Here is a 16625-nt window from a genome sequence, read left to right on the forward strand (position 1 = left end):
ATTATTTACATTAGTCCTCACTATAATGTAGAAGTGCAGAAAATGGACATAATTACAGGCAGGCTAGGGCTTACATATTGCTCCAGAAACTTTTGAGCTCAGAGGGATTAAATAACACCCCTTATCTAGGGCCAAAAGGAATCTTGGGGATTCCTCTGTGAGAAGTCTGGCCACCTGGGCATCCTTTTCTTCAATGCTGAGCCACCCTGACGCAAATGGGGCAAGGCAGGGAGGGCCTAGTAGCTATTGAATATGTGTGTGGTCCATGAACATACACTGTAAAGAAGCCCTAGACAGCCTGAATCCTCATAAATTGAATCCAGGGCATATAATTTAAAGCTAATTTATAAAATATATTACATAACTGTGCAAATGAATAACAAAGCAATAGCTCACAATTAGTTTTAGCAGCCTACACTCTTCCTGCCCATTAAAATCAACAAAAGGTAGTTTTGTTTAGTATTTGCCTAGAATTTCTCCACAGTGACCAAAAATTTGAGGCTTTTTGTGTGGTGAAAATAAGTAATATAAAGGGTCTCCTAATATATAAGATCTTCAGGAATGATATGCAATCGTAAGATGATATCCTCAAGAGAGATGGCAGTCGATGTCATTTTACATGCCATTTCTAATTGATGGCTGCTAGTACTAAAGCTTTGCTACTTATAATGTAGCCCAGGACCCAGTAGCATTAGCATCACTTCAGCCATCAACAGAAATATTGCAGGCATCACCCCTGACCTACTGAATCAGAATCAGCATTTTAGCAAGATCCCCAGGTGACTGTGTGTACATTAGAATCTGCTGGTCTGGAGTAGGGTTTCCTAACTGCTGTTGCACAAGTGAGTTCCGACAGGTGTCTGGATACATATCCCTAAAGCCTTTGGGGCACCTGGGGTGGTGCTGGGATAGGCAGCATCAAGGCAGCATCCCTGGGTTGATCAGCTCTGCCCCTAAGCAGCCTTATATGTTCACCCCACACTGTCCTACAAATACTATAATTCCGAATGTGAAAAAAGTTAGGAAGCGCCAGAGTACCATGTTGAAAAACATTCTAAGGCTATTCCTCCATGCACATTGGCAAGGAGGGCTGTGACGGATTAATAACTTCTGCCCTAAGAGCAGGAGCAGTACTAGAGGCACATTCTCTTTAAGGAAAAATCTAGATCTTACCAGCAGAGGGTGTTGCTAATTCATCACATTTCACAGTCCCATTTGAACACTGGCTGGTAGAAGTAAACAAGTAGTTAATTCATGAAACCAAACCTCAAGTTTTTTCTGTATTTCAAAAACAATATAACATGCAAGAATTGACAAATACGATTTTTCATTTTTACAAATAAGTTATTGGTGTAGGTCCAATTCGAAGAGAGCTATTTCAGTTCAACATATTTTTATCAAACACTCATATATGTGTGGGGCACTGTGACAGGCATGGGGAATTCAAACACCAAAATTCGTAGTCTTTAGCCAAGTGCCTACTATATTCTAGTAGGAAAGAAAGACATACAAATAAATAATTTAGCCAGTGTGACATGCAACATAAAAACGTTTAAGACATAGAAGTAAAGCACCAAAAAATGTTTAAAAATCTGTTAGCAATTGACATCAGGGCAGTCAAAGAAGATAAAGTCGGGAAAATTTTGAAGAAGGGATGAAGGTTACAATATAGATTAAAGTAGGAAGGCTGTCACACTGACTGGAGATGTAGTACAAAGCCATGTAGGGGTAGGACAGCTTTCCATGCGACAGAGTACCATGTGGGAAGTGACAGGGGATGCGGATGGCAAAGAGTCAAAGGCCAGCTCCTATTAAGACACTAAGAATTTATCCGTGAAGTGAGTCACTAAAGACCTTAAACACAGATGTGATATGGTTGGTTTGAATTCTAGAAAAGTCATTCTGGCAGCAGTGTGGAAGATAGAGTGAAGTCCAATCTTGCAACCTGAGTTCGAAAGTCAGGGCATAAGGCAAAAACCAAATTCAGGCAATGTGAATCTTGAAAATCCCTTAAGAAGGTATCATGATAAGGAAAAACACACCAGTTCTCAATAAGCCAGTGGATAAACCACAAAACTAAAACCCCTCAGTAACTTACAGTATTTGAACATTCATCTCATCCTTAACTTTTATTTGAGAATCAAACCGATCAAAGGCCTTCCATTTCACTATTTGAAACTTCAATTCATAGCTCTTTTCTGCAGTTATGAGCACAAGACTTAGGCACTCCATGTTGAAATGTAATATATACATGTGGTTTTATATATATATATATATATATATATATATATTAGGGTTTAATATATATAAATGTAATATATATGATTTAAAAGTATATATATTAAGGTTATCTGTATTTTTCAAATTATAGGTGTCATATTTCAATTTATGGTTTTGGTTAAGAAGTTATATGATTACATGTTATTTGTCAAGAACAATCACCATCACTGAAATCTACCATAAGCCTGAGAGCGTTGGGATGAGCTCCCCAGGTTGGTAAATGCTGCCTCTGTAATGACACCGACAGTGAAATCTGCAAGGAAAAGAAGGGTTAAATTAACAAAATAGGATATAAATTTTTTAAAAAACACTGAAATTCAAGCAGACCATATGCTCTGTACTGGTAATTTTAATGCACAGTCTAACAATGACATTACTCCATGAGATCCCATGCAATTCTGTTATACAAATGTGAAGCCTTGTGCAGCTTTAGATTTTGTTTTCTAAATTCAAGCTCTGTATTGTTTTAGTGACAGAACAGACTGTGTTGTTTTTGTCACCAAATAAAAAGTCCCTGAAGGCACTTCAGAGAAACACAACTGGTATATCATTTAGCCTTATGTAGACAACAAAAGTCTTAATGTCATATGAGATTTGAGAAATTTCTGAGCGCTGAGAGACATTAAAATCCTGCTACTAAAATCTGCCACATGACCGTGAAACATAAACCTTGCTATCATTATTGATATGGCAAAAGCAAGTGGGAATAAACTTCAGGATTAACCATCAGATTCCTTAACTCTTTCTATAGAGCTTTTGTGAACACATACAGGGTTAACAAATAAATAAATAAAGGTAAAGACATTAAGAACTATTAAAGAAACAACTCACAAGCAGATCTTTGCAAATACGCACACTTATTTCATGGAAAAAGTGACTGTTTAATAGTGGAAAAATTTATGGTGCTGAGTCAATTAGATAAAAAAACAGAAAGAAAGGAAAGAGGCATGATAGCCCATTTATCCTGTAAGGGAGAAAAGAGATAAAAACTGGACGCTGTCAACCCACTCCTGTGACGTACATGGGCACACAAAAGCTAAGTGTGTCTTCATAGTATTTGCCTTCGGGACAGTTGCAGCCTTCAGCACAGTCATCAGGACACTGTTCTGGGGAAGAGAGAGAGATGCAGGAGCGGCGACAGAAGGTGGAGCAGTAATGGTACATCATGCCTTTCTGGCACACCACCCCTGAGGACGAAGAAGCATCAGTTGAGAAAGATCTCCACAGGGCCGAGAAGCATTTTATGCTGGGTTATAAGTCTATGATAGACATAAATCATGAAAAAAGAAGATATCTTACATCAATAAACCTAGAACATTACAGAATCCTATATCATAAATAAATAAATAAAATTATTCTTTGCCTCAGTGTAACAGAAGAACAAAATTTCTACGTGAAATATATTTAAGGGTGACATTCCATAACATTCTTTAACAGTCTGTGCTATAATTTTTTTTAATATTTTTAAGCCATTTTATCCGTCTAAATAAACTTCCCTTCCTCACATTTTAAATTTATTTACTGCTGTACTGACACCACCTTCTTCTTTGACATTATTTAATCCTAAGTAAACTTTTAGTCCTCTACAATTAGCACAAAACTTGACTTTATCAATCTGTACTCACAGCTCCTGTTTTTTGCCTTTTTAATCATGTTTGCACTTTTTGCTAAACCCTCCAATTTCTTTTTAGAACAAACTGAACTGATTACAGTAGGCAAACTAAAATAATCGAAAAACACACTTATACAAACAAAAATGCTGGATAAAACACAACTGAAATAATGTTAAATGTATAATTGATATTGTGAGAAAAAAATGGCGGTGGAGGGTAACTTCTCCATATGCCAGAAGTAAAGAAATAAAATTCAGAACTTTAAGTAGAGGAAGGGAGGATGGGTCCCAGTAATCTTGGACCTGATATTTAACTCTTAAGGAAATGGGAAATGAAAGTTGGTCCTTTTCAGGGCGAGGAATTGGGAGACGCTTAACTTGGACCTCCAAAACAATCTCCATCGTCAGTTGAAAAGATGGACTACAGCAGAGGTCAGCAAACTTTTTTTGTAAAGAGCTAAATGGTAAATAGTTTCTACTTTTCTGGCCATACAGTCTCTGTCACAACTGCTCAACTCTACCCCTGTAGCTCAAAAGCAGTCATAGACAATATGCAAACATATGGGCAGTAAACTTTATTTTCAAAAACACGGGAAGCCCAAGGGTGTAATTTGCCAACTTCTGGACTAGAAGAAATCTGCTCATAGTACAAGGAGATGTCAGGAAAGCTTCTCTAACTCTGTGGGGTCTCTGATGAAATAAAGTATCCTCTGAGAAATCAAATTCCTGCACAGGTTTGGTATATGAATTTACATTACCTTTATATTTACATTATTTTTGTCTTAGAAAGCCCAAGCTGAGAAATTAACATCACAACTGGCCAGTGTTACTCCTGGAATAATAGGAAAAAGTTTTTGAAACCACTGAGGGATGAAGAGATGGAGAGAATGAAGCTCCTGAAACCCAGGTCACAGAAGATTCTAATGGGGGTAAGGGGAATGGGCAGTCTTGATAAAGAAAGATTAAATCATAAAAGAAATTATAGAACAGTAAGGAAAGGAAACAATCTACTATGCATGATAACAACAGCCATCATAACCAGGAAGATTCGAGCCCTAAGAACTTGAGATAATAATTGTCTGTTGCGTAATTTACCTATTTACCTACAAATCTGTGTCACTATACCACATAATGCTTTCCCATACTTTCCAATATTTAGAACATTTCTATAAGAATTTTTTCAAATGTTTCAAATTATTTCTGTTGCATATTTCAAACCATACAACTACACTCTAATTTTGCTTATGGTAAAAATAGTCAAAACCCATTGGTCTTATCCAACAGAGCTCCAATTTTAAGAAATAAAGTATTACACTTTTTTCATGTTTACACATTATAATAAGTCAAATAACCTAAGCAAATATTGACTTTTTATTTAAAAATAGCGGTAATTACAAATACAAAAATCTCTAAAGTGTTATTTGATCATCTTTATCAGTGACAATGCCATCATACTCACCACAGAATGAAATCTGAGCTCTGAAATCGATGGGAACACCATGCTGGCCACAGAGGTAGGCATAGTGGGCAAGAGCATTGCATAGGCAGGCGCTTCCGCACTTGCATGCATCATGGCGGCATAGCTGATAGTACAGCCCAGGGCTAATATAGATGTGGCAAGGAGCAAAGAGCTCTTGGTGGATAACATCACAGTGTGCTGCATATCCAACTAACAGACAAAGAACCCCATTAGCACTTCATTTACTAGTCTAGCTAGTATCAAATACCCCTGAAGTATCAAATTCCAGCACTATCCAAGCATCTTGCTTTCTGAGAAATAACACTGTACTGCATATTATTTTCAATAAGAGCCAATATTTTCAGCTTATACTTCTTTTGGTAATATTGGTAACAGCACTTAATCCATATTTAATATTCTTCTAGCAAAAAAAAAAAAAAAAAGAGTATTGTGTTATACCTGAATAAGTTGAGCAACAGAAGGGTTAACTGACAGAAGTGGCCTCAATTACCCCATCGCCTGAGGACCATCTTAGGAAATCACCCTAATTCTGCTATAAAGAACTGATGAATATTAGAAGGTTTACCTCCCAACATCCACACACAATAAAAGCAGTGCCAATTGTGGATGTTATGGCAATTCCCTGGGATACACAATTATCCAGGAAGGACTAGGAATCATCTCACTCCAATGGAGTCTCTGAGGTAAATGGTAATGAGGTAGATGCCACATAGTCGTTAAATGCAATATCTGCGCAAGGCATAGTGCACAATGTCTGGTAAATATTAGATCAATAATGTTTGATAAATGAATCTATGACGAATACGTGAGTAAATGAATAATGAACAGAAATTGGTAATGGAACATATGCTAAAGGCTATGAGCTATCACTACCAAGCCATTTGAGGGGATGTGTATAATAAGTTCTTGAAATGTGTTGACTTTTCCTTGAGAATGACTGCTCAGATATAATTCTTTATGGGAGTAACCAAGTTTGACAAAACAATCTGGATTTCATCTTTCTGAAAAAGCCTCGTCCTGTGATTTCTCGGTGCAATGGACCTTGACTGCATTGATTTCTTCACAGATAAAATTAATCAATCTTTGAGTTGTCATTGTCTTTGAGAGACAAGATGAGCTACTAGAGATAGAATTTTTTCATTACTGAGGAATTATACTGAACTTTTTTTGCTGAGCATTTTAAATATATTTATTATTGGAAACACATGGTAATTATCTAAGTAATTACCTGAGTATTATATATTTTTGCATTGTTATGCACATAATATATGAAAACAAATGACAGACTATAACAGCATACTATTAGCATATATACTCCTAATTCCCAGGATCTCCAAGCAATAGCTTTTATTGCATGCCCTAAAGATTTGTAGATCAAAAAACATTCCTACTGACATTAAGTGAAAGGGTGACTCAGAAAATCCTTGTTTAAAAATATCCTTCAGAATCCATATTAGAGTTGACTTTCATCTATTTATTTTCCTTTCTTTGGGGATCTTTTTGAATTTACCTATTTGAAATTAAAAAATAATAGTTCATGGCAAAGGTGAAGAAAAATAATATCTAAAATATATATGTCATAGAAGATATAAGATATGGGGACAAAAATATATATATAAAAAAATGGTAGGGAATAAAGGAGGTCATTAAAGAAACAACCAGAGAAAATTGGAGTAAAGTCCAATTGATAAATTAGAAGTTGGCCTAGATTAAAAAAAAAAAAATCACTAAAAGCAAGATTATCTTGTTTTCTTTCCAGGACACTAAAACTATAAGTTAATAATAAGGACCACAGAACAATAAACAGAATCCTTCCAAACAACCACTACAAAATCCAGAAACTCTGCTAACTTCTCATGGGTACTCAATCAATATTAATAATGAATTTTTAAAACTACATAAAAACAGTAAACCAACCAAAATAAAGGAACAAATTTAAATTATAAAAATATCTATTTAAGCATGCACATTAATTTTCTTTCACAAAGTGATTTTGAAAAAAAAAATATGCCTTCTTTTATTGAACAGTAAAATAGCCTTTCACGTGGTCTGCTGTGGCTTTAGTAAAAAAAAAAATACAGCCAAAAATTCTTGGCATGTGAGTTGCACTGTCATTGTAAATTGGAACTCTACGACAATCTCAAATTGTTACACACCTGACGGCACAAAGCTTCTCTGGATCACTGGCTTCCTGCTTATGAAGCCATAATATGTTCTGTGAGTAGGAACTCGTAGTGTGACATCAATAAACAGGAGAATTCACATGCACTGTCACACTGTGGAACCGAAGTTGAATATCCCAAGACTATACGAGCATTATTAGAATAGTTCCAGAGATTTTTCTTTAGCATTTAAATAATCTGAAATACCCAAAATGCTAGCTCACATTTGGGAACAGTTGAGGGATTTCTGAACATCTAAAGTAAGTAAATTTATGAATGCAGAGTAGTAAATAAAAGAGTCATTTTCTGGAGTTCTTTTTTAAAGTAACCTAGATTACATAAAGAGGCATATGTATTAAATAAAAATACATAAAGAATGGCATCGATTTTATCATAATGAAGAAAATCAGAATTTAAAATCACTATCTAATTTTACAAAATTACAGTAATAGAGAGAACTTTTTCTTAGGTTTACATGCAGAAAGACTTACTGTTTTGTTGATTAATGTTGCAGGGGTCCATCATAGGAACATGAACTGGTGCAAAACAAGTGGAGGAAACTCTCCATGCATTTGCATGAAGTTGTGGGGTACCTTCTATCATGCCTGATGGAGAACTAAAAAGCAAATATAATATTCTCTTAGCCTCTCCCATTCATTTCCTTCCTTCAGAGTCTTCAAATATTGAAAAAAGAGAATACTATTTTTTTAATTTACAAAGAAATCTTAAAGCTTGAAATGTTTTATTACATCTTTAAATATACACGGTGTTAGCTTCTTATTATTAAGTTTTACAATGTGTCAAATTGTGGACATACATGGTTTTACTTAATAATCATTTCAGCCTTGTGAAGGACAAACCATTATCCCCATTTTAGAGAGAAGGCAAAGCAGAAGCTTAGAGAAATATTAATGTTCACTCAGCTGCTAAGTGTCAGAGGTGAGATTCAAACGTAGTTCACACCACTTGGATGAAATATCACACAACCAAAGCATGAATGCGTGTGGTTTAGGGAGGTGGAGGTAGGGAGCTCACGTGATTCTTTTCAGGGTAAAGACAAATGTCCTAAGGAAGAAATAATCTACACTGCTGGTTCAGTATTTCAATTTTCATTATGAGGCCTGACATACTGAGGTTCCACTGTGAGGTTGGGCAAACAAACCAAGTGAAAATTAAGAAGAAATGGTATGAGGCACTCTTCACCCACGTTTTCTCACTTCTTCAGTTCCCTCAGCAAACCAAAGTGGAAGAGAAATATCTATCCTTCAGGCTTATAAACCACAACAATGTTTAAGAGCCAGACACTAAAATGCCCCCTCCAGAAGTCATCAAGGTTTAGTAACTCATCAGCCAATAGTGAGTGGCAATCCCTGTTGGAGCTGTGCCAGACACTGTCAGAACTACTTAGAGAATCAGGTTGGACTAGGTTTCCTGTAGGAAGCTTTGATCAAGCAAAACTTCACTAATGCAAGCCATAACTGCATGAATTGCTACAACACGGCCAAATAACAGAGTAGCATTTATCTTCACTCTCTTAGTGTCCAAATAAACATAACTACTTTGCCTACCATTTATCTCAATCACCAATATGAAGCTATATGGAGCTTCTCACCACAAAGACAGGAGTAAAAGAGGGAGCCACACAAGCTACTCCACCATGCTCATCCCTTGTAGCCACCCTTTCCTTCTTTTTTCTATTCCTCAAAATGAAACTATTCTAGAAATGTGTAGAATTATAACAGACACCCAATCCAAAATCTAATTTTGCTCCAATGAGAACACGAAGACTCACAGAAATTGCATGACTTGCACTAGCTCTTCTCATTCCTTCCCTCTCCATCCCTCTTTATCCCTACAAAGCACAATAAAATAGGTCAAGGTGATAGGTGTACTCAGGATTCCCAGGAGGAACTGACTCAGAGCTTGGCTCTCTTATTTCATTTAATTCACTTAAAACAATAAATACCAAAAAAAAAAGCTGAAATGTAGACCCATTTATTTATTGCATTCATTTTATAAAATAGCCTTTCAGTTCACCGTAGTGAATTTACTAAAACAAGGCATACAAAATTAATTTTCAAGTAATTAATATTTTCCATTCATTATGTTTGCAGATTCACATTAACTTTGTGATGCAAGGAATTTTAACTGCTTATGCTGGAAAGCTAAACAATGTTTGAAAATTATCTCTGACTCTGAAATATTATCCTGCACTGTTATCAGGCCTGAATGTTTATACATGGAGGAGACTGGTGCCTTAGAAAGAGGCAGACAGATCTGCCATCTGTTAAACATTGACTACTAACCCATTCTGACAAACAGGAAGAGAAAAGGCTTAATGTCTCCTCTGCACATCTTAACCAAGTCACTTAATATAGTTTCTGTTTCACAAATTGATAAGAAATCAATATTCTGATCTACCAGTAAATGAAACAAACAAACAAACAAAACCCGTAAATGACCTAAAAGCAAATTAATTACACAGGAGAAAAGGTAAAAGAAACTCTCTTTTAAAATTACAAAACTGAAATGCCCTTTCTCCTTGCTGATCCAGATTCTCTTCTTGGTGCTACATCAAAAGTCCTACCTCCGTTCAGTTCAACTGTCTAGTGCATATAAGGTACTCTGCTAGTTCTTAAGAATATAAGGATTAAGGACACGGTCTTTATTCTCAAAGCCTTTGCAGTTGTGTTTTTTTTTTTTTTTTTTTTTTTTTGCGGTACGCAGGCCTCTCACTGTTGTGGCCTCTCCCGCTGCAGAGCACAGGCTCCGGACGCGCAGGCCCAGCGGCCATGGCTCACGGGCCCAGCCGCTCCGCGGCATGTGGGCTCTTCCCAGACCGGGGCACGAACCCGCGTCCCCTGCATCGGCAGGTGGATTCCCAACCACTGCGCCACCAGGGAAGCCCGCCTTTGCAGTTTTAAGTGGAAACCAGACAGATAAACGACAGATTTTCATAGATAAAAGAGTCAAAATTAACTTTGGTGGGATACAAACTCACTTTTTGAAGCAAATAATGACCGAGTTGGTTTGAAAAATAAATAGGAGTTAATGGGGAAGATTAGGGAGCGGACAGAACCCAAAGCAGGAAGAATATGCAGAAGTGTTTTTTTAATGGCATTTGGAGAATGGCTTCTCCAGGAAACGCTCCCCGCCTACCCAGCCCACCCTGAGCTACTCAAAATTTTGCTGTGCTTCTAGCCACAACCACACAAGTTAACACTTAACTTTTTGAATTCACCTCAGTATTTTTATACATATTGTGATTAATACCTCGCCTAGAACAAATTATTTCTGAAAGACGGTTGTCCTTTCCCAATCCACAATATAAGCTCCTTGAGGATGGGAACAATGTCTTACTGCCTCTATTGTCCCACAGTGCTTAGCACAATAACAGGTGCTCAAAGCATTTACACTAAGTTATACACCATGTCTTATCACATGTAGGTGAAAGTGCTTTGTCAATACAAGGGGTATAAATGTATTTTATTGCTTTTTCTCCTAATGAAACACCAACTATCATAAAATCCAATTAACTTAGATGCCACAATGTTGCTTTAGAGATATCATTCATACCAAATGATATCAATATTATTAAAGTATAATTTACTATCATTCATACCAAATGATTCTAAGACTTTTTAAAGGCAGCAAAATTTTTTTTACATAAAATACCGTTAAGCTTGATAGGATAGGCGGCAGAAAGAGAATAACGGGAAGTTATTCTGTGGGTAGCCTTCAGGCTCTTGAGTCTCACTACTTAAACCCAAAGTCCAGCTCCACTGTATTTGAGCTATGTGACTGAGCTATTTATTTGTCACTTTGGTGCCTCAGTTAGCTTCCTTATCTATAAAACAGAGATACTAATCAGGGGATTGCTACAAAATTTAAATACAGTAATCCATGTAAAGCTCTTGGAACAGTGAGTACTAAGCTATTATTAGTTAAGTAAACATTTTTAATGTAAGAATTTATATCCTCTAAATTACTAGTCATTAAATTATGTTAGCTATACAGAGATCATACTTACAGAAAATCATCCCTTATGTTCCCATTAAACGTGCCACACAGACCTAACGTTCTTCTTTTCCACGCACTAGTGAGCTGAATATAAACTCTTTCCCCATCTATAGCAAACAGAATCTTTAAACCAAACGTGGTTTTTAGAAGAATAAATAAGGATGACAGAGTCTGAATTTCAACAATTCCTGCAGGAAAAGAACATACATAAATCAGCTTTGAGACTCACAGGCAGTGTTCTGAAATGCTAATGTACAACATCGGGAGTCTTCTTCCAAAAGACTTCTTCCCAGTTCCTGCTCCTGTGCTCCGGGGCCAATTTTCACCACCTTGTGCCTGCTTTCTTTTCTTCCATTTCCCTCTGGGTCTTCAGCAGATATTTTTAATACATTGTCAGGTGCACATGTAATTTCAGTTGGCAAGCATCTCATGGTGGGGGTGGACAGTCCTTAGACATTTGAAATCTGATCTCTTTTCCTTAACGTGTGTGTGTGTGTGTGTGTGTGTGTGTGTGTGTGTTCCCACGAATTGGTCATGATTCAATAAGGAAGGGGCACTTTTTCAAAAACTCCCCATTCCTTTGAAACTGTCAGCAAAAAGGGGAGCACAGCACTAGAGAAGCACCATTTTATGAGACATCTTTAGAGAAGAGAAACTTGTGCTCAAGACTGAATTTGACTTTTGCAACCAGAAGAGTTGCTCCTGCATCTCTATCACAATTTCTGCCATCAGTCTGGTCACCAAACCGAGAAATCTGAGAATCATTCTTTGATCACTTCATCCCTCTTGTTGTCCTTCCCCAACCAACCCCAATCCAATCCATCACCGAGTTGACAGCACTTTTTTTCTAAATAAAATTTCAATCTGTTTTCCTCTCTCCATCTCTACTGTCACTGTCTTGGATCAGTTCCTCCTCATTCCTTGTATGCCCTCCTCTAATAATATCCTAACTATTATCTGTGCCTACTGTCTAACATTTCTCAAAGCCATTTCCATAGTGTTGTTATAGTAGTCTACCAAGAAAAAAAAAGACAAAGTTAGTCTCCTCATTAAAACTCATTGCTTATTTGGTTGAAGCATATGAGATTGCCATCTTTGTACATAAAAATGGTCAAATAATAACAATTGCACATTCAATTTCATATCAAGTTCAATCAACATCCTGGCACGACACTGACTGTGACCATGTAATTTATAACACAATTCAAGGCATTTCTGAAAGCAAAACAGACTGTTATTAGCAACTATACTGGAACACAGGCATGAACAGGGCCTCCCAGGAAAACAACAAAGTATGATGCCCTGTATATAAGGCATTCCCCATGGAATTAAGAGATACAAACTACTATGTATAAAACAGATAAGCAAGAAGGATATATTGTACAGCACAGGAAATAACAATCATTGTTTTGAAATAACTTTAAATGAAGTACAATCTATAAAAATATTGAATCACTATGTTGTATAACTAAAACTAATATAATATTGTAAGTCAATTATACTTCAATTTAAAAAATAAGGTCTTTCCCATTCTCACCCCCATCTCTTTCCCTCTTCTCATCTCTGGACATTCTACACTTACCCTCTTCATGCTGCAGCAATGCCAAAGTAGTTATAGTTCCCCCTAAACATACTGCATAGTTCTCCTCTTTGCTATGCCTAGAACACTTCCCCCATCTCCTTCATCCGTAAGGATGTAGGAGCTGTAAATGCTCAATGAGATAGTCCCTTTCTTAAGAAAATTTCCTGACCATACCTGCAGGGTTGAGTGAGTTGTACCTAATCATTTAGACCCCCAAAGTCCCTATGCATATCTTTGGGTTTATCATATTTTTAAGTGGCTGTTTACTCGTATCTCTCCTCTTCCAAACTCTAGTCCACTTGAGATAAACACTAGATCCCATAAACATGGCAGTCTCAACTAAGTCTGGCTGAGGAGCTGGCAACACACAGTCACTCAATAAATGTTAGGTTAGTCGGCTAATGGGAAAAGACTCCATTGAAGTCGTGCTGCTGTTGTTGTTCATGTAAGAAAAGTACACCATCAGCATTGCTTCTTACCATTCAGACTGAATCCCTGGTTAGGACTGGTGAGGATCTGTCCTCCCCTACTAAGGGTCACTTGTTTGTTGGAATCATCCTCCAGAATTAGAGTTACAGACTGAAGGCAGACCAAGCCAAGGTTCTGCATAAAAATCAAATTATCAATTAAAGGAGTGAGAGAGAGAGAGAGAAAGACATAGAAAGGGACAGGACCAATGGGAGAAGGAAATGGGAGAGGATGAGGGAGAGAAAGGAGAAAAGAAAGGAGAGAGCACACATGGATAAAAATTTATGGTATATAGAAAACTTGAGAATAAGCAATATAATAGTTATTACATCTTATTGTGAATATAATGTAGCCCCATTACTAATAAAATATATCTTTATGTAGTACATTAAATATACCATATACATACATACAGTTTACACAGATTATTAAATAGAAATTTTTTCAATAAAGTGCCAATAATTATGTTTTCCATACTGCATAATTAAAGGATCTTTCCAAATTCATTTGTGGTATATTAAATATTTTAAAAATTCAATGTAGAAAAGAACAAGGAGAATTACTGTTCCACGCAGAAGGTTAACTGAGACCTGACATATTGCAAAAGAAAAAATAAAAATCAAACTAAAAAAAAGCTAACAAAGTAGACTGGAATTTTGTTGGAAACAACCATTTTATGTTCGAATGAAAATAGAAAAAAAGATTTTGGCAAAATTTTGACTACTTGATTTAGAGAGAGATGAATGAAAGATCTGGGTTTCTTTGTTTACAAATTATTGATGTGCTTATTTCAAGAAAATGTCTTTAAAATAAATATTCCAGAATGCTAAAAAATCCATCATATCTATTTAGAATGATGTGAAACTTGTTAAATTCTGTCAAAAATCACCCTTAAGATAGCAGTCTGTAAAAACAGAACTACCATATGACCCAGCAATCCCGCTACTGGGCATATACCCTGAGAAAACCATAATTCAAAAAGAGTCATGTACCAGAATGTTCATTGCAGCTCTACTTACAATAGTCAGGACATGGAAGCAACCTAAGTGCCCATCGACAGATGAATGCATAAAGAAGATGTGGCACATATATACAACGGAATATTACTCAGCCATAAAAAGAAATGAAATTGAGTTATTTGTAGTGAGGTGTAGTGAGGTGGATGGACCTAGAGTCTGTCATACAGAGTGAAGTAAGTCAGAAAGAGAAAAACAAATACCGTATGCTAACACATATATATGGAATCTTAAAACAAAATAAATGGTTCTGAAGAATCTAGGGGCAGGACAGGAATAAAGATGGACAGGACAGGAATAAAGAAGAATCTAGGGGCAGGACAGGAATAAAGACGCAGACATAGAGAATGGACTTGAGGACACAGGGAAGGGGAAGGGGAAGCTGGGATGAAGTGAGAGAGTGGCATGGACATATATACAGTACCAAATGTAAAATAGATAGCTAGTGGGAAGCAGCCACATAGCACAGAGAGATCAGCTTGGTGCTTTGTGACCACCTAGAGGGGTGGGATAGGGAAAGTGGGAGGGAAATGCAAGAGGGAGGAGATATGGGGATATATGTATATGTATAGCTGATTTACTTTGTTATACAGCAGAAACTAACACACCATTGTAAAGCAATTAACATCCAATAAAGATGTTAAAAAAAAAAGAGAGCAGTTTTGAAGTAACAAAAAGCTTATTGTCTATTGTGCAGTCATGAAATGTTCCAAAAACCTATACATAAACAAATACCATTTTTAAGAAAGAAAGTACAATAAATATGCACTATTTAATCTGATATATTTTTAATATATTTTAATATCTCTGAATTTATTTTAATATCCTATATTTTAATAGATATTTAGATTTTTAGATATTTAATATCTCTGAAATCAGGATACATGATATTAATAGTATAACAGATTAATCATCAACATGCTTTCTTTCTTTGTAGTATATAGAATAATGATGCATCTTAACAATCAGTGGTGTCCTATTTTTGAAGAAAATAACTATACCCATTCATGTTACCATTCTTAACCGAGATAAGAAGTTTGAGTCAAAAAAAATGAACATTCCTCTGGTCATTTTGAAATGTTCTTACCTGCTCACAGTGAGCTTTCTGTAAAGTAATTGTGAATTTATCTTTTCCAGTTCCTTTTACAAGGATGTATTGGCACATTCCAATGAAAGAATAATGTCGACCATCAAAAGTAGTAAAATGAGAATCACCTACAACAGAGCATTGAACTACCAAAAAAGAAAAAGAAGAAGAAGGAGGAGGAGGAGGAGGAGGTCGGGGTGGGGGGGGAAGAGGAGAAGGAGGAGAAGGGGGAGAAGGGGGAGCAAAGGGGAGCAAAGCAGAGCAAGGAGAAGAGGAAGAAGAGGAAGGAGAAGAAGGAGAAGGAGAAGTAGAAGAAGAAGAAGAGGAAGAAGAAGTAGAGGAGGAAGAAGAGGAAGAGGAAGAAAAGAAGAAGGAGGAGGAGGAGGAGGGGGAGGGGGAGGGGGCGGGGAGGGGAGGGGGAGGGGGAGGAGGAGGAGAAGAAGAAGAAGAAGTAGAGGAAGGAGAAGGAGAAGAAGGGGAAGGAGAAGAAGGAGAAAAGGAGAAGGAAGAAGAAATTATGTTTATTCTTAAAAAGAAGTAGGTCAACTTAGGATAAATTTTTAGGTATCAAAAAGAATAACTAAAGTGTTTGACAAACTTACTAAATTATGTTATTCAATTTAACTTAAAATTTATTAAATGATACCTGTCCCACATATTTTTTAGAATATTTCTACTATTTTAGTAAATTTTTCCCAAAGCTGTCTGCTCAGAGCTATCATTTATTCAATTTTCCACTATCCTCTTAATATCTGGATTTAGAAATCATTGCATTTATATGAGATGACCTTACAAAAATCAGTGCTAGCTTCCTCCTCAATTTCAAGAAAATCAAGACATTGTCTTTAAAAACATTTTAAAAGATTACCTGGGCAGTCATGCTCAGTGCAGTTCCAAACTCCACCAACACATACACTA

At 36.4% G+C, this 16625-nt stretch overlaps 1 protein-coding gene across 1 annotated transcript in view; it reads right to left on the reverse strand.

Moving 5' to 3' along the window:
- Positions 1–16625, reverse strand: part of OTOGL (otogelin like) — a 148810-nt gene that overhangs the window by 91601 nt on the left and 40584 nt on the right. Inside the window, exons 14-22 of the mRNA XM_019918727.3 lie at positions 16576–16622; positions 15708–15853; positions 13616–13739; positions 11565–11742; positions 8026–8150; positions 5352–5561; positions 3302–3467; positions 2459–2533; positions 1174–1226 (exon numbers count right to left, since the gene is read on the reverse strand). Of these exons, the coding sequence (XP_019774286.2) occupies positions 1174–1226; positions 2459–2533; positions 3302–3467; positions 5352–5561; positions 8026–8150; positions 11565–11742; positions 13616–13739; positions 15708–15853; positions 16576–16622 (1124 nt within the window). The remainder of the gene's footprint in view (positions 1–1173; positions 1227–2458; positions 2534–3301; positions 3468–5351; positions 5562–8025; positions 8151–11564; positions 11743–13615; positions 13740–15707; positions 15854–16575; positions 16623–16625) is intronic.

Source organism: Tursiops truncatus, chromosome 11, assembly GCF_011762595.2.
Source record: "Tursiops truncatus isolate mTurTru1 chromosome 11, mTurTru1.mat.Y, whole genome shotgun sequence".
Classification (NCBI taxonomy): domain Eukaryota; kingdom Metazoa; phylum Chordata; class Mammalia; order Artiodactyla; family Delphinidae; genus Tursiops; species Tursiops truncatus.